The sequence below is a fragment of the Gnatocerus cornutus genome, chromosome 9 (genome assembly GCF_029298725.1).
Source record: "Gnatocerus cornutus isolate USDA-ARS CGAHR chromosome 9, icGnaCorn1.1, whole genome shotgun sequence".
In the NCBI taxonomy this organism is placed as follows: domain Eukaryota; kingdom Metazoa; phylum Arthropoda; class Insecta; order Coleoptera; family Tenebrionidae; genus Gnatocerus; species Gnatocerus cornutus.
In genome coordinates, this window is record NC_142241.1 from 5221101 (window position 1) to 5246079 (window position 24979).

Here is a 24979-nt window from a genome sequence, read left to right on the forward strand (position 1 = left end):
AAAAAACTCCTTGCTTCACTTTAAAAAACTCCGTTTCAACCATCGTCTTTAATCTCCAAGAAACTCGCTCATTCATGACTCATCCCTCAGAGATGTTCATCGTACTCTTCAGACGTGCTGCACTCGGATCACCTTGCAAGGACACAGCGCCCGTTCTACCTTGCCCCACTTCTTGTACAGAACTCGTTTTGTTGTAATTCGAGTAAACGACCTTCGTAGTAAAAAAACGTAGCAGCTGGACCACTTTCACTGGAATTCTTGTTGAGGTTTGGAGTCGAACGGGTGGCATGTTGATGTTACGTGCTTATGAAGAATTTTAGCTGTTGGTAACGTCGTACCATATTTAATTATACACAATTTATTTATAATTAGTCTTGAGACTTAGAGACGGGTTTGGATGCGATTCGGAGTTTCCAGTTGAAGAAAAACGTGTTCTTTAGTTGTGTTGTTTTTATTGCTTATCAGAATTATTCGCGTTCTTTGAATTCAATGCATTTTCAAGAACAAATTCATTGCACATTCATTCTAGAACATATCTTTTGGGTTTGAAATCAGCATGCTTCAGATTCTTTCTGTTCTTTATATTAACGTTTCAAACACTTTTGAATTTTCGAATGAATTTTTTAAAGGACAATATGTATTTTTTTTTTTGTTTTAGTTATACTATAGAAATTTCTCTAGATTCCTTTAGAATTCCTAGATTTTACTGGACGCATTAGATTGTCGAATCTTGTGTTTTTTCTACATTCCCCAAGTTTTTTGATGTTTTTTACATTCTTTGAATTGTATTAAGCTCATCATCCGTTTCTGGAGTTCTGTGGATAACTTTTTTGCAGTGAAAATAGTGGTTTTTCCAATTTACCTGTTATTAGTTCTTTGTTTAAATTTTAATGTTGTTTCTACCAAAAAGGGGGCAGTTATAATCGTTATCTAATATTTTCGTAATGTAATTATTGATTTCAAAAATCGTATCATCAAGATATTTTTAGACTAAGTACAGAGTAGATAACTGGTTGAGTAGACATGCCCACATTACTCTAAATACAGGTTTTATTGAAATTTTATTTGCGTGATATTGGAAAGTGTGTTGAACTTTTCCCCAGTCTGAACATATTGTTAGCTAATTGTCTTGATATAAGCCAACATTCCCTCGTTGTCGTCAGGGCAGTTGCTAACAACAAATCAAGATGGGTCACGAAAGTTGACCATCTTAAAAATCGAACAGCGTTTAATATCTTGTGAACTCCAAGGTCGATACATTTCCGGTCTGGTCCGGAAAAACTGTGATAACATATCTGGGAAGATAAATGAAAAAACTCGTTCCAATTTTTATTGAAAAATATGAAATTAACACACTTATGTTAGCTGTCTGACAAGCACTGGAATTCTACTTTGGTCAGTTGAAACTCCCAAAACTGTAACTACCAATTACACTTAATTTATCTTACGTACGAAAATACTCAATACAGTACAAAATAAAATAGAGAACATGAACTAAATTATGTTTATTTAAGTGTGGAGTTTAGTACAAAGATTCAGTAGCGTTGGTAGAGCGCGGCTTCTTAATTTTGTCTAGATTTTTCACAACAATATCATGAAGAGCACAATATCGGTTTCTGATTTCGCACATGACCAACCATAAACTCAAATATTCTTTCTCATCCAATTCTTGGACGGCCCGTCTGTAATCTTCTATGTGAGGATACTTGGCAACTTTGGAGATTACTTTTGCTCGTGAAATGAAATACCGCGAAATTTGGTCAAAGAAAGCCGCAGCTTCGGATTCCACAGACTGCACTTCAGCGAGAGTGTCTTCTTGGATGGAAACTCCAAAGTTATTGCCGTCTTCTATTTTCGGAATCATGAAGGAAATCCACATTTTCATCTGAGAAAAGAGAAAAGAAATGAGTTAAAATAGAAGGTTTTGGGTTAAGTTGGGACACTCACAGTGTTGGAGTCTTCTACAAGTTTTCGAATGTGTGGCTTCACAGCCTCAACAAGTTCAACCAAATTTTTATTAGTAGGGACAGCTCCAGTTGGCAAAATCATAACTTTCGTTCCATCTTGAGATATGCTATTGTCATATTTAGCCTTCTTTGCAGGAGGTAAGTCAGTGTGGCTGTTGAGCACAATGGGATCTGGAACTGGGATGTTCAAATCCTGATGGACATCAGCAAACCGTCGATTCTTGAATTGAGGGGTTTCTAGTAAAGCATTCAACTTGACTATCGTCGCGGGGAATCCTTTAAGCAGCAGTTCCTCGGCCTCTTTCTTCAGACTATCTTTATATTCTAGTACCTGTGGAACGAAAATTGCTTAGTGGAAATTGACAGATGAGCCAACCTCTTTAAAATCTTGCTCATCTTCCCAGTCTTCAAGAGACGCATACGAAGATGGCATTCTCTCACTATAATTTTGAACGGTTTGTCAAACCTCGCAAAAGAAATACTGACAGAAAAACATGCTGACCATTAAACCATGAAAAAAGCCTATAAGTACATCCCTAAAAGCGTAAAAATCGAGCTGGAGAACTTACCTTCTTAGCATCTGCCATAATATACACTAACAAATATTCTGTCGTGGCTTAAAAGACGAAGAAATAACTTTCAAACTGCTCACTTTTTGCAAACTTAACCTAAAATCTATGTGTAATGGCCAACCAAAGAAAGGACGAGAACCCCGGTAAACGTAGGACGTAATCACATATGCACTGACAAAACAAATAAAGCAAACACCGGAAAAATATGAGCACTGGCAGAAATTACCGAACGGACGAGGTAAAAGGTAAAACGTAATCAAAGAAGTGTCTAACTTGTGCTAAATTTCGATGTTTACTTAAAAAATTTCCTATGATTTATTCATAAGGTTGGCTATACTGCAGGTATGTCATTATCACCACCCGTTTCAAGTTTCAAGTTTTATTTGCAACTTTTCCCGATGTTTACAACGCTAACTTACTTAAGTTTACAACTTTGGCTGGTTTCGAATCGAACCGATCTGGTTGGGGCTTTTGTGCCTTTATAAAGTGTTATGTGTAGCAGGTGAACGTTTTTCGTTTTCCCGTCTTTATATAAAATTTCTCTCTTTATATAAAAAGTTGTAACATGACTTTGTTGAGCAAAACATAAATAAGAAACTTTGCTACTTATACAAAAAACAACGTTGTGTCTTTTTTTTGTGATTTAACTAATATTCTTTTAGGGACGGACAAGAACCGAAGTTGTAGAAGTAAAAGTAGGCCTGCGTAAGCTTAACGAAGTAAAATCTGAAGAAAACTTTTAACTGGGTGAGTTTCAAGAATAATTTTAAGTTTTCTTACTTAATTTACAATTTGAATTTCCCTCTGTTTGTGCAGTTTCCACTAGAGTTAAACTAGACTAAACTAGACAAATCATGCTTACTTCTGATTGGTTGAGAGAATAGGATGTCTTGCTACGAACCTAAGAAAACAAAAGTTACTGTGGTACTAAGAACTCACTAATGTGTTTTATTGGTTGCCTATGTGTTACATGTTCATGCGTTGTAATATTTAATAATTAACAGTTATTTTCAGATTACAAATGATTAATGACGATGCTGCTTGTATAGAAACCAACAAAATTCAAGGCTTTAAAATGCTTTATGGAATTTGTCTAGAAAGAAAACACTACAAGAGAATATCTGTCTTGTAAACTTTTTTGAGAAATTAAGAAAACATCAGGAAATGAAAGTTTTTGGAGAATGAAGATTTTCATTTGTTTTTTTAAGAACACGAGATCCTCTAAAATGTTATTTTGGCTGAATGCATCGATGCTTGTTCAGGATGGATGGAAGGTTCGTTTTTTTCTTTCCATTCATGGTCTCATCTTTATTTCTCTGTTCTACACTTGGTCAGAAGCAGACACAAAAAGAAAGAAGAAAGTTGATCTAACGCCTACAAACAGCAACTGCACAGAGTGAGAAAGTTCCAGCTGATTCTGCATGAAGATCAAGAAAAAGGCTACAGTGAGAAGGATATGGAAGAATGTAGAGTTTAAAGTGTTTTTTCACACATTAATGTTTAAATTTATTAACTTTAATTCAAGGGTTTAGGGCGAGTTTCATAATCATTTTAAAGTTTCTTTAAAATTCAAAGTGTATTTGTGCCATAGAAACAGATTGTTTTAACAATACTTTAAAAAACCTTTACTCAAAGCCGCCTTTAAGCTGTGATTATAAAACTGGCCCTTAGTTTTTTATCTTCCTTTTTTATGCCGCTTGGGTTTCAACAATTTTTTTTTAGTCAAGTTTCAAACTAAGGTCACTAGACCGAAGATTTAGAAAAAAAATAGACAAATTTTCTATCTAGTGACCTTAATGGAAAACTTAATTCGGCGCTTTCTAGCGATAAATAAAAATTCGTGGCTAAATCAAACTTTCTAAAAAATTGGTATTTTAGCCAGTTTCCAATAATTCTGGTTTAGCAAAAATTAATCTCTTTCGTAATTAGAGGTGCTGTAATTCACCTTTAACAACAATTTTCCAAACAAACAAATTTTAATTTAGACTTATCAATTACTCCACGTATCGTTTGTGATTAAACCCAAAATTCAGCGTGTTCAAGTCACTTGAAGACTCTAAAATACATTCCCACGCATATTTCCATTTCATGTGTCCTTTGGTACTGTGAAAGTGACAAAACAGTGCTCTATTGTGTGTTTATTTACTTAATTTTATTGTTAGTTTTGTTGTGTACAAAACTTTCAATTTTGACTTTTTAATGCTCTTTGGATAATTTTTTAGCGCAAAATTTGAAATTTGCAAATTTCCCTCCAAACGAAAACTTCAAAAGTAGGCAGTTTTAAAAATTTTGACAATTTGTAACGCCCATCAAATTTCTCCCTTTCCCATCAAAATTTTCCCTTCTGTATAAATTCATAAAGTGATCCTCGCAATGTTGAAACTTGCGAATTTATGTTCAAAAACTCTTCAAATCTGTGCATGCAACATGCCTATTTGCAGCCGCAGATGGATGAGTCAACAACCAAACGCGAATTCTTTAAAAGTGACCATTCTTGGTGCTGAAGGTAGTAAAAATGACCGACTGACTAGTTCAGTGTTAAGTTTTCTAGGCAGAGTAGCCCAAGGAGTAGCTTTGATGCTAAAGCAGTCACCTTACATAGACGAGTTGTGTCTGTTTGAAAACAAGAAATTGGATGCTTTTGCTAGTGATTTGAATTACATTGATACGAAGTGCAGAGTCACTGCATACGGTGATTGCGAAATCCAAGCAGCTCTTTCAGTAATACCTTCTCTTGTAACTTCCTTGATCTATCATTCTGTTTAGAGCTCCAACTTGGTGGTAATTTTTGCTTGCTGTCAACACAACGATGGTTCAAATTTTAGCAGTTTGTTCGATCGGAATGCTCCTATAGTCCGAGAACATGCCATGAACATCGCTAAGTATTCGCCAAAAGTAACCAACCCGTCACTCTCTCTTCCCTATTAACTCCTCTTTAGTCAATTGTAGCAATCGCTGCAGAACCCATAAACACTATGGTACCAATGTTCAGTGAAATTATGAAAAAGCACGGTCAATATAACCCAAACGGGATTTTCGGTATCACCACAATTGACGTAGTCAGAGCCAACAAATTCGTGGCTGAAGTCTTGGGAGTGGACCCTGAATGCGTGCTGGTGCCTTTAGTCGGGGGGCACAGCGAAAAAACGATAGTACCAGTCTTGTCACAGGCTCAGCCTTGCAACGAGTTAACTAACGTGAGTTACTACAGTAGATCGTGTCAGCGAGATTTCTTTCTTTATAACAGGAGGAACTTGACGACATCACCACCAACATACGCCAAGCTGAAGAAAACTTGTTGAGGATTCGAAACGGGGCGGCTCACTTATCTCACGCTTTTGCCGCCGCTCGTTTTATTATTTCTTTGGTGAAAGCACTGAGAGGGCATGTTGAAATTGTTGAGTGTGCTTACGTGAAGGCTCATAATGTGAGGCCCCCTTTGGAGTACATGGTGTCGCCGTTGTTGTTGGGCCCTGGTAAAAAAATAAAAAGATGTGTACCATTCTGTTTGGTGATTTTCAGGGGGGATCGCAAAGAATCTGGGACTTCCTAAAATGTCGGAATTTGAAGAGTGTCTTTTTGAAAATGCGATTCCCATCTTGATGGAGGATGCTAAGAAAGGCGAGCTCGCGGGTGGTCTTCAGGATATAGTGTGCGATGAGTGTAGTCCTAATCCCAAAGCTCCTCGTTGCCCACCTAATCACTGCGAGATTCAATCGTTGTTCGTCAAGACAGTGGTTTCGAAATGAAAGAATCAAGTAATAAATAAATAAGTATATTATCAAACAATACCTACAGTAACACTCTATTTACATAAGATTTAGGTACCTCAATATACACAAACTTTATAAGTTAATGGCACATATATTCTATAGTGCAAAGATATGATCCTTACATAATGTATTTACACATGAAGATAATATTCACAGCCTCTAACAAAAAATTCTGACTTGTACCATTCTTGTATTTGCTAACGAAGAGAAAACAGTCAGATTATTCAAATTGGTTCACATTTAAATGCTGTCGTTATTATCTATTCAATTCTATCCAAGTAATACGTCGCATTCGTTCTTGAATAAACAGGCAGCAATAAAATTAAACTCTTATAAAAATATAATCACAATGGTTTCTTAAAGAATTTTAATCTTGATTTTACATAAATTTGCGAAAATGGTAACAGATGTTTACATATAAAACATTTCTTAAAACTATCTCACATACTTAAAACTGTGTTTACTCTTGTTTTGAATAAAACTAATATAGCTTTCGTTTCATTTATGCTATCACACAAATTTAATTCTAATCAAGTGACGAAAAACAGGTATTGACGATACATCGAAAGTTTGAAAGATACAATTACAAAATAAAATGAAGGCTAAACTAAAACTTAACAGTTATTTTAATATGGCAAATTAGCAAAACATCATAATTGCACCTTTCAGTTACATAAATCACAATGGATATCGAATATAAATGCAACAATATTAATAGTCACAAAAGGCATAGAAAATATACCAGGTAAGTCGTCTTCCATCAAAAAATATATCTCTGTTGTGCAAAAAAATACATCAGATCCTCATTAAAGGTTTTTGCACTTGTGGATGTAACAGTTAAAGTGTACGTACAATAAGAATTCGACTAGGAGCGCTCATTTCAGGTTGAGTGAAATTGACATAAACACTACATTTAGCTATCGTACTGTTTTAAACAATACTTTCTTTCTCCGTTAAGTTATTATACTCGTTTATCACGTCTTTTCTCAGCGACATGTTACTGGCTTTCAAACCGTTGCCGTTGAAAAGCCCAACTAACCAGTTTTTCAACGACGTTTTCTTCTTGTTTTGGACGTCGGGCGTCGGGTCGCACGACGCAGGCAGCGACTCCAACGAACGCCATCTGAAAAAAGGGACCATTTGTCAGTTTTCCCATGAGGCCGCGTTCAAATTTCAGTTCTAATCTCGCGCGTAATTAATCTAAGTTTTACCTCTTCGACGTGTTATTCTGGATCGGGTCGTCGATGGCGCTGCCCCCTCGCCGCCTCACCATGGCATGCTGCGTCGCATTTAGCAACGGAACTTGTACATCTTCAATATAACTAGTCTCTTCAGGTGGAATATTCATGATGTTACCATTAGGAAAATTATTATTGATCAACTTATCTTCCGGGATAGCGAAGATTTGTACTTCACCACATTTATCACAGTTTTCCAACGATCTCGTCGACCTCTTTTTCACATCCATCAATTGTCCATCTGCCATAACATCCGGTTTGTTCCGAATTAGTGGGAATGGATCTAAACTTTTCGATTCTCGAATTTTGTTAAGCATATTCTGGCTCTTTCTCTGCTCGTCAGAACTGGAAGCGATGCTAGATAACACTCTTCGTGGCCGCAAACCTCGACGCGATTCTTCACAATTTTCTATGATTTGACTTCCAAAAGCTGTGTTAATGGTCAATTTGGAACCTTGTTCTGGAACATGTAAGTTATGACGGTTTACTTTGAGGTGGCGCAAAGGGACTGGGCTCGCGTTCTGCAGTGTAGATGTGCTTTCCACTTCGATACTTGTACCTATTGGAAGAAAGTGATGGTTGGTTCTTGGTCATTTTAACTCTATTTTAACTCTACTAGTGAAAAAAAAAATAACCCAAGAAGTGAAAATGAGGAGGAGGAGAACTGTGTTAAGTGAGCCCTCCCGTGCCACCACCACTAAAAAGAATAAAAAGAAGAACCAAATCATGGAAAGCAACACCAAAACACCTACTAACTCAAGAAGGGAGGTCTCTAAACTACCGAAAACGTACCTCTGGGGACGCTCGAGTGCCTCCGACTGGTCATACCTCCGAAGCCGCCGCAAACCGACGCTTGCCTGGAATCATTATTCAACTTTGGACTTCTCCTGGGTCTACAGAACAACGGGGGAATATCCCCTAAATCAACTTCTCGCTTCTGGATTGCTTGTTCGGTGGCCCCCGTTAACCAGAACGTTTGCACGTCTCCTTTACCCTTCATGTTAACAAGACCTCGATCATCGACAATGTAACCTCCCAACTTATCAAGAACTTCTTTACATTGCAAACTGATATGTATTTTCAGGGGCTCTCCGTTGCTCTCCATGCGAGAGGCGGTGTTAACAGTATCGCCGAAGAGGCAGTAACGCGGCATTGTTAGACCGACAACACCAGCAACCACCGGTCCTAAAAAAACAGTCAAGGAAGTCCAAGAGGTTGATGACTTACCTGTGTGAATCCCGATCCGTAGTTTGAGGGTTTCTTGCGGGCGATGCGAAATGGAATGATTTTTGACTGCGGCCAACAAGTCTAAGGCCATGGAAGCGATTTCACCAGCGTGTTTATCTTTGTTCCGTAGAGGAAGACCCGAAACCTAACAATGGCTGTAGTATCGAAAGAAAGTACCATGAGAAATACTTACCACCATGTATGCATCACCTATGGTCTCCACTTTATAGACGTCGTAACCTTTAATGATCCTATCAAATACTGTATACAGATCATTGAGGAAGTTGACCACTTGCAGAGGCGTGCTTTCAGCAGACATAGCAGTAAAACCAACAATATCACTGAAGTAGATGGTAACGGAATCGAAAGATTCAGGTTCCACGCCTGTACCACAAGTCAGTCGTTCAGCTACAGGTTTGGGCAACATTCTGTGGAGTAAGTCTTCAGTTTTCATCTTTTCTTCATACAGTAATCTTGTCCTCTCCAACACTATTTCTTCCAAGTTGTTGGCGTAGGTCACCATCATATCCATCATCTGATCCATGATGTTCTTCTTCCTGTGAGTTTCCCGATAGTTAAGTTCACACAGTGAGTCGTACTTACTTTCCGTCCTTCATTCTCTTCAACCTGGTTCTAATTGTCGGGAAATCCGGTCTACTTTCGGGATTCTCAGCCCAACAATCTTTCATGCATTGTATAACGTAGTCATCACAGCCGATTTCACAGTCGAGTAAGAAACCAACGTCTGGTCTGAAGCACTCTTCACCTTCCGGTGGCACTTCTTTTACCATTTCAATGATCTCTGCAAAAAACAAGTTAAAACGATGGTAAAACAACGGGTTGGGTACCTTTTGGTTCAAAACCAGTGGTCCCAAATGGTCCTCTCCGTCCTAACATTTCGTACAAAATGATAGCAAAGGCGTAAACGTCGCCTTTCTGGGTGCCTTTGTAGTAGGCGGTAGGATTCCGCAGTATCTCCGGCGCTTTCCAAAATAAACCTGCAACTTAAGGTTGAGTCGAGATTTTTAGGGGCTGTAAAACATTACTTCTGTAATACTGGTGTTCACCTATGCTGTCGTTTTCAGCACAGTGGCGCACTTCTGCTAGTCCAAAGTCGGTCACTTGGAGAACCCATCGACTAGTCACCACACAGTTTGATGATTTTAAGTTGCCGTGACATACCAGCATGGAATTGTGGATATACAGCATGCCCTAAAGATGGAAAGTTAAAGTGTGTCGTCCCCCATTTGGCTAGTTTTTCTGCTCTCGCGTGTATCTGAATTTGTACACACACGAAAGCAGGAAGACTGTCTGTCAGTTGTACCTTAATGAGATCATGTACTAGCGACGCAACGAACATCTTGTCCAATTTAATATCTTCATTTTCTATAATATCCTGAAAAGAATTAATGTAGAAGCGCAGGGTCAGGTTTAATAAAAAACAAAGTACTTACATACAGGCTTCCTTTGGCACAATAATCAGTGACTAGTAGCAACGAAGTAGGTTCCACGCAAGCCCCAATGAAAGAGTTAACGTTATCGTGACGCAACTCCCTTAACAACCTCATTTCCTTCATCAAATCCCTGGAAATATCCTTTTTCCTCGAAAAGGTCAACTCCTTAATCCTTACAACGACCCCTCTGTATTGAGCAGTCGCCGCAAAAACTTGCAATCCACCCCTGGATTCGTACGAAGTTACACTTGCACTAACTAAACTAAGCTGAGATCAATGTTTAGTTATGCCCCCAAAGTTGCAACTTACCCGACTAGGACTAGAAACTATATTATCCCGATCAAAATAACTATGAATCTCACAGCGATTGATCTTCCATAACAACCCTTCAATTTCTTGTTCGATTTTCCACTTCCTGTAAATACTCATCGTGATGACTCCAGCGCAGAAGAGTAGAATCGCTAAAACTCCTGCCGCGATGATACTGTTGAGATGAGTGTTGGGTTTGGGACACAACTCGTTGTGGAACCCACAACTGGGTTCATCGTTGGGTTTGACGGAACCAGCCCAGACAATTTGCTTGTTGGTTTTGTACTCCTGTTTTAAAGAATTGATGAAGATTTTACTTTAGAGACAATGGACTTGGAATCAAGAAGTTTAAACTCACTCACTGGAAAATCTTGCTCTTGTATCTGGAAGAATTGGCCCACGGGCCGCATCTGGAAGGGACAACTGAAATTCCCGTGGACTTGTTGGTCGCCGATCACCTGTTGAAAGGCTAAGACTGAGAAGTTGCCTTCAGAGTCGCCATTTCGATCCAATTTCATTGTCGCCCCGGTGATACTTTGGTACGTTGCCATTTTGATGATCTCTTTCACGATTCTAGTGCCGTTACTTGCAAACTCTTCAATAGCTTCGTCTGTTAGACTCGTTTGGTTCAACAAGATGTTGTGTAATGCATGAGCGTAGAGTTTGAAGGAATCGTACAAGTAGGCAGCATAGATGGACACATACTAAAATTCGAACAGTGAATTACAGTTTTACCCAAAGAAAACAGACCTTTTCGAAAGATTTCAACAACGGAGACGTCTCAAAATAAAACGGTTCTTTAGAGTTGTAGAGTCGGACTTTTTGAGTGAAATCTTTGTAGTTTTCTGTTGGCGCGGTCGGGACGACGACGAACAAAGAGCGGCCGCGTTTCAAGAAGCCATTGAAGTCGTTATTTTCACAGGTTTTGTACTTTTCTGCAAAAACTTGAGGTCCTGGAAAAGAATTTTTATTTAGGTGAATACTCCCAGGAGGCCGTAACTCACTCCAAATGTATTTATGGGCGTCTTTTTCCGAGTAAACGTTCGTATCCACATAAATAACAATATACTCTCCATTTTCGAATAACTGCGCCGTTTGCATCGTCATCATGAGGTCTAACAAAGACGTGACGCCTCCCAAAACTACATAAACTGAAAGAAACAAATTATTTGTTTTGTAATAAAAAAATGTTTCATACTTCTGGTACGATTTTTCGTATCTTGAATGAATTGGTACCAGTAGCCGATCTTACAACATGCCAGTTCTTCAGCACAGCATTTGTGCGTGTCCTTTGCTTCCTTTTCGTCGTTGATGGTCATGTTTTTATTCTTGGCTTCTTGGACCAAGGACTGTGCCACCGTGTACCACTCTTCTTCATACACAATAGTAAATTTTTTCCATTTGTAGTAATCCAAGAGCGACACAATAGATTTTGTCACCTAAAAACCGAGAAATTTTTGGTACCGCTGCCACACTGTTAAGTACCAACGTCAATATTTAGCGGTTTCAGTGTTAATTTCGCGATTTTAGATCATGTGAGGACGTAAATTTAGTTTAAATAATAAACTCACTTGAGTATCCGGTGGCTCAGTTCTTGCGAACGTTGGGATGTCTGAAGCCTTATAATCAGAACATTTCTACAAAAAAAGGTTAAACTTTCCGAAATTGGTTGACTTCGAACACTTACGTAACTAATCATTGGAATATTTCTGGACTGCGCTACTATAGCTTCCACGTAGCAAGCACCTTCAGGGCCAAAAAAGGCCGAAACACCTTCGCAGATCATGTCTGTCATAGCCCGAGTTGCTACAACTGTGTCTCCTTTGGTGTCGTTCCATCGAATCGCAAAAGAGACGTTGGGGAGGATTGTGTGGTCGTTATTGATCTGGATAAAATAAAGATCTATTATTGTCTACATTATTTTTTCTACGACTGTCATTCGCAATGTTTGATCTCTATCATGGGAATTGTTTGCTTCTCACAAGAAGAAATTCTCGGTGTAGTTATTATTTTATCTTACATTTGCAGGATAAAATAGATAAAATGTTTATGTCTTGACGCGTTCACATCGTTTATTGCGATGTGTGTTTTGGTTACGGAAATGACCGCAATTTAAAATTTTTGCACGCACCGTCTTAATTTCTGAAATTCTGCGGAAATTGAAAAAATCGGTTTGTTGCGCTAAAATTGATCGTCAGACGCTCTCGGTCACTCATTTGAACTGTTGGAATTTTTTTACAATGAAAACAATGAGAATAATTCAGCAGCCAAATAGATTTTATTAACACCATTGAATTTTGCATATGTTGCACATAAATTTATCCATATTGTGCTAAAATTGATCGGGAAGGTCTCGGTGACTCATATAAACTTATAGAATTTTTTGCGCATCAAAATACTGAGAATATTTCAGCAATCGAGGCTTAGCTACAGAATTGAGTTTCCCGTGAAATTCTGCGTCGTAAGAGGAGAGGCCAAATTGCACCTATTGACCTAAAATTAACGACGTTTTTGTGGACCTCACATTTTGGATTTTTTTGCTCGATAAAACTGGAGCTTGATCAAAAGCTCTCATTATGTAAAGTTTTTGTAATTTTAAATTTCAATTATATTAAAAAACGCGGTAAACGAATTTCTCTTGCAGATTTAATTTGTCAGAGATTTGCTGCACGTTCCGTTGGCACCTTCCGAAATGCGTTTTAAAGTGTTGAAAAACGACTTGTAAACATGTTCAATATTTTATTCTGCAAGCTCAGTCGTCGACAGCAGGCGGATACCCTAATTCAGTCCAACCAATAAATATCAGGAGCACTTCCTACGTGGACGTCTTTCAAACGATCACTAAATAAACGAGCGGGTCCTTACAGCCGTGAAGAAGTCCGATTCTTATTCAAGTGCACATCTTTAATTCGGAGGGAGCCTCTTTCGAATTCTTTGGTTTTACTTTTTATCCCCTCTTAGCGTGTTTTATTGCCGTCTAAATAAGAGATAAAAAAGCTATTACAAAAACCACACCATTGTTTTCATTATTATTAATTTCGTGTAGCAACAAGCAACAGATCAATAACGGTTTGATAAAACTGTCTGCTAAATGAAGTTTTAAATTAAAAAGCTGCCACTAATCACGCGTTTTCGTGCTAAACGCGCTGATAAATCTCCTCAAATTCGTTAATTTGATTAACGTTAAATTGCCTAACAGGGGCGAAAGGTAATTGAGGTGCGCTAACAATTCTAATTTGCCTTGTTTTCCGAGAAACTGCAGTTTCATTCTTCAACATTTCAATTATTTAGATCCTGAGTTTCCAATTTCAGGAGGTGCGACGAAAATGGTACCTGCGTGCTTTGTGGCTTACGGTGGAAAATCTTATTGGAAAAGTTTTTAGCAAATAGCAGGGAAACTTGCACGCAATTTACAGCTGGGAAATTATTTTTCCACAAAGAATTCCAGTTAAAAATGTGTTCTTTTTGGTAGTATGATAAACACAGTTAAAATGAATCTCCGGAGTTTCACTTCACTAAATCAGTTTAAATGGTGGCAGCGCCGACAATACGTGGTCATGGAATTGTTTAATTAAGAAACTTCATGGAAACTGGTTGCGAGCACTTCCTTTGTAGCAACTAAAATAAATAAGCTTATTAAAAGTCCAGTTCGCATTAATTTATTAAATCAAGCGAAGGAAATTTATAGTCGCCTCGGGTGTATTTTATGGATTACGATCCATCTTGTTCATTTATGGAATTTTTAATCAGTTTCTAAGTGCTCTAATTGATGGGTAATAGCTCATTCCGTAGTGAATTAGAACGAATCGATTTGAACATTTCACGTGTTCTGTTTTGGAGTTTATGCTCGGTGCAAAGTGGAATTTTATTCCGGAGTTAACGAGCGGGAATATTGGCCAATTTTAGGGATTCAGGAGCTGGAAACCATTTTTATCGTACTAAATTTCTATCGTTTTTGAAAGTGGCACTATTTAATTCGCTTCATAAACAGTCGTAAACGTCAAAGTACCATAAAATTATCTTCGATGTTAAATGTCATCACATTAAAACGACAAACTCGTTATAAACTGTCTGTGGCGACCGAGTTACCTAATTTTTGTACCTCATTGTTTGTAAATTTACCAGTTTTTACTGTTTCACACTGAATTCGAATGGTGCGAACCGAATACAACGAATAAAATCGCCAAAACTGGGATTGCAATTTTCATCTAATTCAGTTTTTAATTAAAATATGCACACTGGTAATTTTTTTGGAAATTAGTTTTCATTTCTAGGGAATTTTTTATATAAGCCAATCATATTTTAAATTTGCACTTTTTCGTCTGAAAATTTAAAATGATAAAAAACTCATTTTCTCAAACCCGATATAAAAATTTAATTTAGAATCTGCAGCAATAAATTTAGTATTAAACTCGAGAGAACAATCGAGAAATAAGTTGCAGAAACAATCTGAAGAAAAAAAATCTGAGGAAAATCTGAGGGCAACAAAATAAAATATAACAAAGAATTAACTTCTTATTCTTTGTTATAGAATTAATTTCTTATTCTTTGTTATCTTTTAATTTGTTGCCCTTTCGGTTTTTCTCAGTTTTTTTTTCTTTAGATTCTTCCTGCAACTAGAAATTTCCATTTTTGAAACACAAAATTCATGATTCTGATAATTGTAATGCCATGGGAATAAAATTTTGAGGATTTTCTACTTTGAACATGTTTAAAACATCAACCAAATTTGAAAAATGGCGGAGTAGAAGAGACAGCTTTTACAAATTTTCATTTTGCAAATGAACTAGAAATTTCCGATTTTGGATTAAAAAATTCATAACTCTGAGAATTGTAGTGCCAGGCCAATAAAATTTTGAGAATTGGCTAGTTTCAACATTAGATCAACCAAGTATGAAAACTGCAGTGTAGAAGAGTTAGAAGTATTTAGAAATTTTTTTTCCAGGTGACCTAGCAATTTCCATTTTTGAAAAGAGTCAAAATTCTGATAATTGTATGCCATGGCAATTAAATTTAGAGAATTCGCTAGTTTGAACATGATTATTAGATCAACTAGATTTAAAAAATAGAAAAAAATAAATAAAAAAGTTGAAAGGACAGTTTTTATAAATTTTTATTTTGCTGGTGAACTAGAAAGTTCCATTTTAGGATTAAAAAAATCATTAGTCTGGTAACTGTAGAGTAGAAAAAACAGTTTTTATAAATTTTAATTAGAACTAGAAATGTCCGATTTTTAATTAAATAAATAAACTTAAGGAAGAAATGTAAAGAAACAATCTGAAAGATCCACTAATAACCTTCAAGGAGAAATGTGAAGGAAAAAATTCGAGGAAGAGCTGAAGGAAAAATCTGATGAATTTAAACGAGTGCGAAAAATTAATTGAACCTGAAACATTTATTTCAAGGATTTGAAGAATAAAAAAAAATGAAAGTTATCAGCAGAATTTGAAGCAGAATGTACCGGATTTGAAAGATTTAAAAAATGTCATTAAGTTGAAGGACCGATCTGAACATAAAACAAACTAAATATTCCTAAAGAAAAATCTAGAGGGTCTAGCTAATAAAGATTTGTGGCCTTCAGGCATTTTTAAAATACTTCACATTTTTATGAACTCTTTAACGTAATCTATGCGATAGAGTATGTTATAAACACGAGTTACTAAATTGCAAACTCACATTTTATTCCACTCGTTCTTTTATCGCCTCAAGTTTTACGATCCATCTTTCCCCGCATGGAATATTTGTTTAACTCCCTAGATATTTGAAACATAATCAATTTGTTGTGGGTTTATTAAAAATTTTATTATTTTCATTGCACTTGTAGTTGTTTCCATGTCAGATCCAACGCAATTAATTAATAAAGTGTCACTACCAGTCCCGGAATAAAGAAAAAACAGTGCTCTTGACAATGGCATATTAAGTAAAATTTATCAGAGAAACATAAAAGCCGAACTCTGTCTTCTTGTTTAATTTTAATTTAATTAATCACGACAATTACCTCCTCCATTGCCAGGGTGATAGCCCCAGACACTGCGAGTCCTTGCCTCCCGCTGAGGGGCCCCCTAGCTGCTGTAAGATACCCAATCGTGATGATCTTCTTCTTCTGCAAGTGTTCGGCCTTATGGCTCTCAATGGTAAGATTCCTCTTCGGTTCCACGTTCATTACATTATGCGTGGAAAACGCTTCGTCCTGCTCTTCACTTTTATGCCCCAAATCCAACTCATTGTGCTGAAACTCTTCCGAAGACGTGTACTTTTTATATCCTGACTCAAAATTGTTGCTGGTCGTGCTGGAAGGACGAGATGGAGTGGCATGTAGTGACAAAGATGGTACATTTTCATCATCGTCCAAAACTGAAGGTGAAGATGTGGATGAGGTTGGTTGGAAGGGAAAAAATAATAATAGCGCGACCAGCAGAGAAGCCAGGCCGAGGCGCATGGCCGGGCTCCCCCTCACCGGAACTCCAGGATCACCTGAAATAAAAAAAATTCAAGTTAAATCTTCGTTTGTGCTGACAGTGACGAAGGGAAATTAAGAGGCGAAAGCAATCAAGCAGCGTCGCGACGCGATGGGAAGCAATCAAAGGCGAGGTGTCGTTAAAATTACCATTACAAAGATTGAAAAAGTCGATAAACTAATAAGCCTCGGTGCACTTAGTCTGTCATTAGCATTTTTTCGTGTCTGTAGAGCGGAGTGCTTGCTGAAAGCTGATAAGACACGAGGATTTGACAGGAGCTGAGAAAATTGTAATAATCGTCTTTTCAGAATTCTTGGATTTTCGATGCCGAGGAGCACAAAGGATCTTACAAACATGAAGAAATACGATCATTTTTACAATCCAACTTTGGTTCCGAATGTCTAACATCCTCGAACAAACAAGTTTGCGTTGTTCTTGCTCGCTTTTCCAGCAAGAACTCCATAAATATAATTAATAAATCCAGTAATTTAATATGTTTAACGCTAACAAGGCTGATAAAAAGTTCACTGTAATTTACTTTTTTATTGATTGAAAACAAATTCAATTTAACTAACGAGCTTACTTATGCTTGAGATTTTATTCGAACTTTGTTTGTCAGCGATTTTTAATTTGCATTCGATTTGTAGATAAAACGTTGAAAATTGAAAAGTACATCAAAAGGATGAGATCGAGATAATTGGATTACGTTTTTTAGTTTTGCAAGGAAAATCGTTGCGCAACCAAACTAAAAAACTGCATGAGTAAAGGTCAGTGGAAAATGAGGGATTTTCTTCATGTTTTAACAAAGATCATTAAAGCTTCAATGTGGGTTAACAGTCTACTTGTTTATACCCTTTTACTTAGAATCCAAAGAATGAATCGAAAGGACGTATTTCGAATAAGAATTTTTCACCAGAATCTGAAGTAAAGATCTCCAGAAAGAATAAATAAAAAATATCTGAAAAAAGAAGAATGGAAGAGGAAAGACTGCTCATTTAACGACCGACACGCGTAATAAAAAATTGTATGAAATATTCAAGTTCAACTGGTTGTTTTATTAAATTAAACTTGTAATTTTATTGCTTCACATATCAAATTTCGCCACCGCTTTTCTCCAAAATCAATAATTCTCCTCATTAATTGACACGTCTAAAATATGATTTTATTGATGCAAATGATAACACCCTTGGCCCGATTGAGTTTATTTAGTTCTAGTTCTAAAACCGAATGATTTAATTATTAGTTTCAACGGGGAATTAACCTGCAAAGTTAACCGAACTTTGCCACAATATTAAATAATGTTTGGTTGGATTAAATTCATTGGTCACGTGCTTTAGGCAAATCTGGGATAATCCCAAGCAAACAACATCACTGGTACCGCAAAATTTATGACTAGACATAATATCGCCGATTTTTATTACAAGTTGCGGTGGAAAAAAAGAGTGATAAATTAAAGTGTGAAATTTTCCTGTCGCCTCCGGCAAAAACTGGAATATTTTAGTTGAACTAGGAAAATGTAAAGAAGTGAGGAAAGTTAGTAAAAGTAAGTAATTAAAATATGCATTTTTCTAATGAAGAGATCACTGACGGCTCTTTAATTTAGTTTTATGAGTGAAGGCCTGCCTGTGAGGGTACTGAAGTGGAAACAATTAACTTTCATTTTTTAAGCGAACGCTCGTGAAATGTTTAATGAAGATGGGATAAGTACGTTGTGGGCTAAAATGAAGGTAATGCCGATTTGGTCGTCGCGAATTTTTGCTCCGCGTTGTGCAACTCATAAACATTTACCGAACGTGTTAATATCGAAAAATAAATTAAAACGTTAAATATTTACCAAAGCTAATTAAATTCACAAAGCGACGTCACGTTAACAACAAGTATGATTTGTTATTGTAAAATGTTCCAGAAAGTTAGGTTAAATTAAGACACATTCTAGTTAATTATAGTGACAAAAGTAGATAAGAGAGTTTACACTTACAATGTCATCGGGAAATTGTTCTAAAGAACAAAATGACCGCAACGGACACGCTAAACGTCGTATATACTGGCAAAACAAACAGTGTAAACTGTTCTAAAAATAAATCGTCTTAAACATTAAAATCATGAAGGTTGGTTCATTACTTCAGGCCAAGCCCCCCGACACCAATTACAAAGCGACTGGCTCTAATTTTCTTCTTTCCTAAAAACAACATATTTTAGAAATTCGCATTAAAAATAATTCGTGACGGTTTTATTTTTTGGCACTGGACTTCTTCCGGAGAGGTAAGAATAATTTTTCTACTAGGAAACGCAGTACGTTAGCCTTCTGAATTTTTAGCAGGTAAACTTGAAAGGTCAAAGTCATAAAAGGTATCCTTGGTATGATGGCGAAATTGTCGCGAAACGTCGCTGATTTTTTTTTCAATGTTTGCTTTTCACTATTATTTAATTTAACACGAAAACAAACAAAGCGCTTCTGGTTTATTTGTTTGCTCGAAATTTTGTGTGTTTGAGTTTCATTGTCGATATTAAGTTTAATTGAAGAGTGTGGGTTTATCATTAATTCACAACAGGCAAAACAAAAATTTTGTCATGTAGATGCGGTCAAATAAAAACGAAATGGATTAAATGCTCCAAACAAAATTCTAATCGTCATGCTAAATAAAATTCTGAATATTCAAAAGATTGTAAGTACATCGTAACATTTTCCAATTCCACTGATAATATTTGCTGTGGAAATGGGCTTTTCCATTTATGAGGCAACACAAAACAACGCATTAAAGTCGCGCTAAAACTATTAAAACTTTTCGAATCTACATCTAATACAGTTAATAAATTTCCGAAGTTAGTTGCCGAGTGCTAAAATTCAATGCGTAGTTTGATACAAAATTTCAATTGCAAACATTTAGTACATGCGAGTAAAAAATTCCAACACAAAGCAACATTTGAATGCAAAGAAAGCCCCGTTAAAATTTGATGACGCAAACTCAACATCTATCAAATTCCACGTCCCCAGTAAAAAGATGCTGGAAGATTGTTTATAAAAAGTCCATAAAATCGTACCCTTGAGAAATAACGTTAAAAGTTCACACCTCCCCATTTCTGTGTGGAACCAATCTAAATTACAAATTTATTTTTTTACATCCAATCGATCAAACGACTCGGCACGTTCAAACCAATCAAGTTGAATGTCAATGAATAATATGCAAAATTCAGCTTGTGCTTGCCCTACTTCAACTTCTCATTTTGAAAATTTATGATGAACGACAAGAGATTTTTAATCATCTGTCTCAACATCCCGTTCCATGTTTAATTTACACAATCCACATAATTCACATACTTCGGCTAATTTTGTGTTGACATTGATTTATTTCGCTCCGAAGCGTAATGCTTTTCCTACGTGGTAAATTTTAGTTCAAAGGACCGAAAGTGTAATTTTTCTTTGTAAATCCATCGTTACATCTTCTGATAGACTCCATGTCAACAAAGCGAGAAAGTCGCTGCTTCGGGTCCTTGTTTAAGTACATAGAGTTAGGATAATTTACGGGGTGTAATTGAGCTGTGACGTTGACTGCTTCCATATACTTGGCTTGTTATGGACTAATTTTGACCATCAAACGATTAGCCGACATTTACTGCACTTTGAATACAAACGGGGGACTTTCGACCGTAACAACATGCTTTTTTCATCTCGGAATCAATCATTTTTGTGGTGGCCAAGTTGTGGAAACAAATCCGAGCTTCCTGGAGGGAATTTCCTGCGAGAAACTAATAAAACCGCTCCAGTGTATTGAGAGTGACGAGCTTTCTTTTTCGATCGACTTCCACTTGTTTTGTAGAGTAATAAGATGTCCTTGGGTCTTTTGTTGTCGAACTATATCAAATGTAATTCACAATTGCCTGCAGCAATTATTCGATATCTTCATTAGCTTATTGCTTTTACGAGGGGGAACGAAAACGCGCCATTACGGAATTCCCAAATTCTCGAGTCATTGCTTGGGATTTAATGCCACATTTGTGGTTAATGGAGGGCAAAATCATTCATTTTTTGCATAAATGAACCTCGTCGAATTTTCCGAGGGCTCCTCCACATAATCGAAATTTTTCCGTCTGACTTTGCTCCTTATCCTTAATAAACAAACGCGTAGTTTCCGGATTAGAGGATATCCGAACCGACAAAAGTGGAATTAAAATGCTCAAACTCGTCTCGAAAATATTCCAAGATGTCATGTCGGAACGGTTTTGTTCCAGAAATATCGGATATTTTGACAGAATATGAGCTTGTTTGGTCAGCCTCCGGTTATTGGGTTGTCTTTCATGAGAATAATAGAATGGAAACGTCAGCTTTAACAAAGACAATTTGTCTAATTAGACTGGAATTGCGCGTAAACAAAGGATCTCTGTGATATCTTTACATAATTCAATTAGTAATAAATTAGTTCAATTGAGACACGTAAATGATAGTCAAGGAGTGTATTAACTTGTGGAAATATATCTCCATGTTTACCTTGACTTGCAATTATCTTATCAGTTTTGCGTGGAATACATAAAGCCAATTCTAATTTTAAACCAGAAATATACGACCGGAATTGTGAAATGACAGATAAAGTTGCTAACAAACGCTAAATTTATCTTTTTTGGTTGCACATCGTAATAATGCATTAGCTAATGCAGTGTTAACTCGTCGTCTAATTTCAACATTTGTGTTGACTTACAGACCATTTTATGGACCATTGGACCACGATCGGATTTAATGCTTTACGTATGCAGTGATTAAACCAAATGCAACTGGATCATCAAATTTGCTTATTCGACCAAATGAGTTTAGTCGGACGCAAAATTTGAATGTGAAATTCTAGACAAAACGAGTGATTAAACTAAGAACTTCTTCAACTTGACCCGCCCCCAGATTTAATAATTCCATTACCAATTCAAATGGCCGGCGATAACTCATATTAATTAAGTCAATAAAGATTTTCCATTCAATCTCCGTCATAAGCTGCTGGATTACTGGCCAATTTTTTAAGTAAATCATTAAAATGCATGGAATATCTCTGCTAAATTGATTTATGTAACATTGCTCGTTTTGTGCTGACCGTTCCAGTCTTGACTCTTCACGAGCCAATACTCCGTCTCTTCCAGTCCGGAACGCGTTATTACTCTGGAAACCTTGGAGTAATTATAGAAGAGTAAAAGGCTCAAAATGAGATGTAATTATGCAGTGTGCATAAGTTAGCTAAGAATAAGAACCTCTGCAAATTTCATTGTTGTAGCATTTAAACTACCAAAATTACAGGCCTCCACAATTCCAAGATTAAAAATTCTCTTTTGACTCTAGAAATTTCAAAACTACCAACGTTATAAATTAAAATTTTAAAGTTATTTCTAAAATCATCTGTGTCAAATATAAACTCCACCCAATTCCAGGTAATAAGTCAAAATACATGATATTTATCTTCCTGCCTGAAATCTACGCCCATGGAGCTAATCTGGGGCGAACTTTGAACCATTGTTCTGTTACCCATATGATTAATTAAATCCAATAAGCATGACGTCAGCTTAGGACGTAATTTGAGATTAACCAGAGAAAATTAATGTACACTGTCATTCATTTAACGGTCAGTAAAACAAGAAATTCTTATCCACCGACTTGCAGTTTTCTATTTTGCATAATATTTTCTCCGACAGATGTTCTCGCTGTTTAAATTTCTGTGGGTTTAAAATAGGTACTTACAGTTCACTTTGGATAAACCAATAACGCTAGCATTTCAACGGAATTTACTTCAAGTAAATGCAAATTAATGGAGAGTATGTAAACACGCTTGTTTTCACAATCTAAATTTGCAAAAGAATCAGACTATTCCGTTTCGTAATTCGAAACAGCTTTTACCTTAAAGAAAAGCTGAAGATTAGTTTGCTTACACTTGAAAATGATGGGAAAAATTGCGTCAGAAGCGCCACTGTTTTCCAAGTATGTGTCTTAATCATTGCGACTTAAGTCTCGCCGTGTTTTTACTGAGTAAACGACGTCTTTTGATTACTTATGAATATGAATAATTGTGGCAGTTTGCCAGCATTTGGTAAACTGATCTACATAGTCCGGTTTATCCAGCCAATTCAAACAAACACAATTTTTATGTAGGAGCGTTTACTTTACATCCATTTCTGTAATTTAATGTATTTTGATTAATGAATTTAAACAGTTTTGGATCATAACCATAATATTTCTCGACAATTTTTCCCAAAGCAATTCCCATCTACCCAAGGCATAAAAAGGAAATTTCCCTCTTTCCCTTTTTCCGATGAACACTATTTCCTCCCTGATTGAATCGAAACAAGTTTTCGTTTATCGGCAATCCAAACATTGCATTTTAAATCGCGAAAAATTGATAACATATTTGCCTGAAAAAAGTCTTTGATCCCAGTTTTTCACGTTTGAAAGCTCGAAACCCAATAACACCGTTAATAACAATAAATCTGTTTTATAGTGAGTTTTAAAGACAGACAGAACAGGTTATGTCATATGCGAGTTATAAATAGAAATACTTGTAACGTTATTTATAGAAGTGAAAAACGTGCAAAAATTTGAACCGGTTGTTGGGGTTGTGTGCCTTCAACATGAAAACTCATTGGACAAAAGCAGCCCGACTACAACAAGAATAAGAGTTAAATGTCTTCTATAAATAGAGCTTCTCCGGATCTTCTGTATTTACAAAGTAACGCTTCCACCTGTTATGTAGGTAAAAGGTGGAAATAAACAACAGAAAATGGATAAAACAAGATCTAAAACGAATAAGCGCAGGTTGGAGAAAAAATCTTTAAACTTCGCAATCTACGACCGCCATCTCACTACCATTTACTTATTAATGAAAGAAAATGCAGAGAAAATCGAACATGGACGCTGCACCGTTTTCTCGTCTCAAATTTGATAGTGGAGGAAGACGTATAATATTTAATTAGGACCACAAAAGCGCTATTAACAATGGAGAGGCAGGGAAGATGTCAAATCGAATCTTGGGGAAGATGGAAATGCAGCCGAAGACTATTGATAGAAAAATGTTTGTGTCAAAGTTATCGCGTCGGGAAATTGAGTGAATTTTCAAATGAAAAAGTTGTAAAATTAAGATTTCTACATTTGTTCCCATTTTTCAAAAATCCCACGACACTCCCATCCAATTCTTCGGCAAAATATGCTAAAAATCCATAGTACAATATAAACCGTTAATAAACCACATTCCGACCCAAGCAATGTTCTTTGGTCGTAGCGCACGAATTCCCGGAAACCGACGCAATAACTATGAAAAAATGTCGATAATTCAAGTGGCAAATTTTCGCGATAACCGCACGTGTAACTGCCGAGAAGGCCACGTGTTTTTTTATTTAAAAAATGCGATTCTTCGCTGTGGATGACACTTTGAAGTTGCTTGTCGCAGACATCTTATCTAAGCACACATTTAAATTTTTAATAAATATTCATAGGTGTGCCATTGGTATGACAACCGTGAAATAACGAACTTGCTATTTATAGCGACACACTGACCATGAACCACGGTACTGGTTGCTAGAAGAAGATTTGCAGTACTATCGAAGCGCGAATTAAAATGTGGGGTACTTTAATTTCGCCCGGAAAAATGTAATGCAAGTTCAGATATCTCCGGGGCTTTCTACTGAATTGGTTTTTTATCATAGCGAGATGTTTACGTGCAGAGTTTCATATTTTAAATTTGCGATGATTAAATCTGGTGTAATGGAACAAAGAGTCTCAGTAATATGGCTCAAATGGAAACTAATAACAGTGGATTATAGAATAATGTCAGTATTAGTTACATTTTGTATTAATTAAACGTGGGTATGGAAGTGATTAATAAACTGGGCGGATGTGTCACAATAAACATGATTTAGCTCGGTTTGAGTTTGTTGGATATTAAAAGCACAAGACAAAAGATATTTTGTGGCTTTATTACCAATATTGCCTCGTTGAAAGTTTTACAAGAAATCTTCT

At 36.5% G+C, this 24979-nt stretch overlaps 3 protein-coding genes across 4 annotated transcripts in view; 1 reads left to right on the forward strand and 2 right to left on the reverse strand.

The window, feature by feature from the left end:
• Positions 1-1316: 1316 nt before the first annotated feature.
• On the reverse strand, positions 1317-2885 carry REG (proteasome regulator gamma). The gene is made up of 3 exons (XM_088045145.1): positions 2537-2885; positions 1948-2298; positions 1317-1885 (listed from the first exon to the last, which is right to left on the reverse strand). The coding sequence occupies exons 1-3, from the start codon at positions 2552-2554 to the stop codon at positions 1523-1525; spliced, it is 732 nt and encodes a 243-aa protein (XP_087901271.1). The 5' UTR covers positions 2555-2885; the 3' UTR covers positions 1317-1522.
• Positions 2886-4912: 2027 nt separating this feature from the next.
• LOC148168049 (malate dehydrogenase, mitochondrial-like) lies at positions 4913-6312 on the forward strand. The gene is made up of 6 exons (XM_088046163.1): positions 4913-5045; positions 5091-5260; positions 5306-5434; positions 5479-5736; positions 5787-6015; positions 6062-6312. Exons 1-6 carry the CDS (start codon positions 4913-4915, stop codon positions 6286-6288), a joined length of 1146 nt encoding a protein of 381 aa, XP_087902289.1. The 3' UTR covers positions 6289-6312.
• LOC148168050 (receptor-type guanylate cyclase Gyc76C-like) overlaps positions 6299-24979 on the reverse strand; it is a 37408-nt gene continuing 18727 nt past the window's right edge. Inside the window, exons 2-19 of one of the 2 annotated variants that reach the window (XM_088044877.1) lie at positions 16539-17014; positions 12228-12425; positions 12112-12177; positions 11739-11979; positions 11545-11691; positions 11291-11493; positions 10903-11244; positions 10541-10828; positions 10232-10498; positions 10102-10173; positions 9824-9989; positions 9626-9775; positions 9381-9579; positions 8971-9334; positions 8778-8922; positions 8343-8735; positions 7524-8010; positions 6299-7435 (exon numbers count right to left, since the gene is read on the reverse strand). In XM_088044877.1, coding sequence (XP_087901003.1) covers positions 7243-7435; positions 7524-8010; positions 8343-8735; positions 8778-8922; positions 8971-9334; positions 9381-9579; positions 9626-9775; positions 9824-9989; positions 10102-10173; positions 10232-10498; positions 10541-10828; positions 10903-11244; positions 11291-11493; positions 11545-11691; positions 11739-11979; positions 12112-12177; positions 12228-12425; positions 16539-16979 — 4362 coding nt within the window. In that variant the 5' untranslated portion in view covers positions 16980-17014 and the 3' untranslated portion in view covers positions 6299-7242. Of the gene's footprint in view, positions 7436-7523; positions 8110-8342; positions 8736-8777; positions 8923-8970; positions 9335-9380; positions 9580-9625; positions 9776-9823; positions 9990-10101; positions 10174-10231; positions 10499-10540; positions 10829-10902; positions 11245-11290; positions 11494-11544; positions 11692-11738; positions 11980-12111; positions 12178-12227; positions 12426-16538; positions 17015-24979 lie in introns of both variants that reach the window. The other variant, XM_088044876.1, reaches the window with a different exon arrangement.

Coding starts and splice junctions, on each gene's coding strand:
- LOC148168049 (XM_088046163.1), top strand. CDS start 4,913: ATGTTGAAACTTGCGAATTTATGTTCAAAAACTCTTCAAATCTGTGCA. Junction 5,046..5,090: donor GACCATTCTTGGTGCTGAAG/GTAGTAAAAATG, acceptor TAAGTTTTCTAG/GCAGAGTAGCCCAAGGAGTA. Junction 5,261..5,305: donor AAATCCAAGCAGCTCTTTCA/GTAATACCTTCT, acceptor CATTCTGTTTAG/AGCTCCAACTTGGTGGTAAT.
- REG (XM_088045145.1), bottom strand. Junction 1,886..1,947: donor TTGTAGAAGACTCCAACACT/GTGAGTGTCCCA, acceptor CTCTTTTCTCAG/ATGAAAATGTGGATTTCCTT.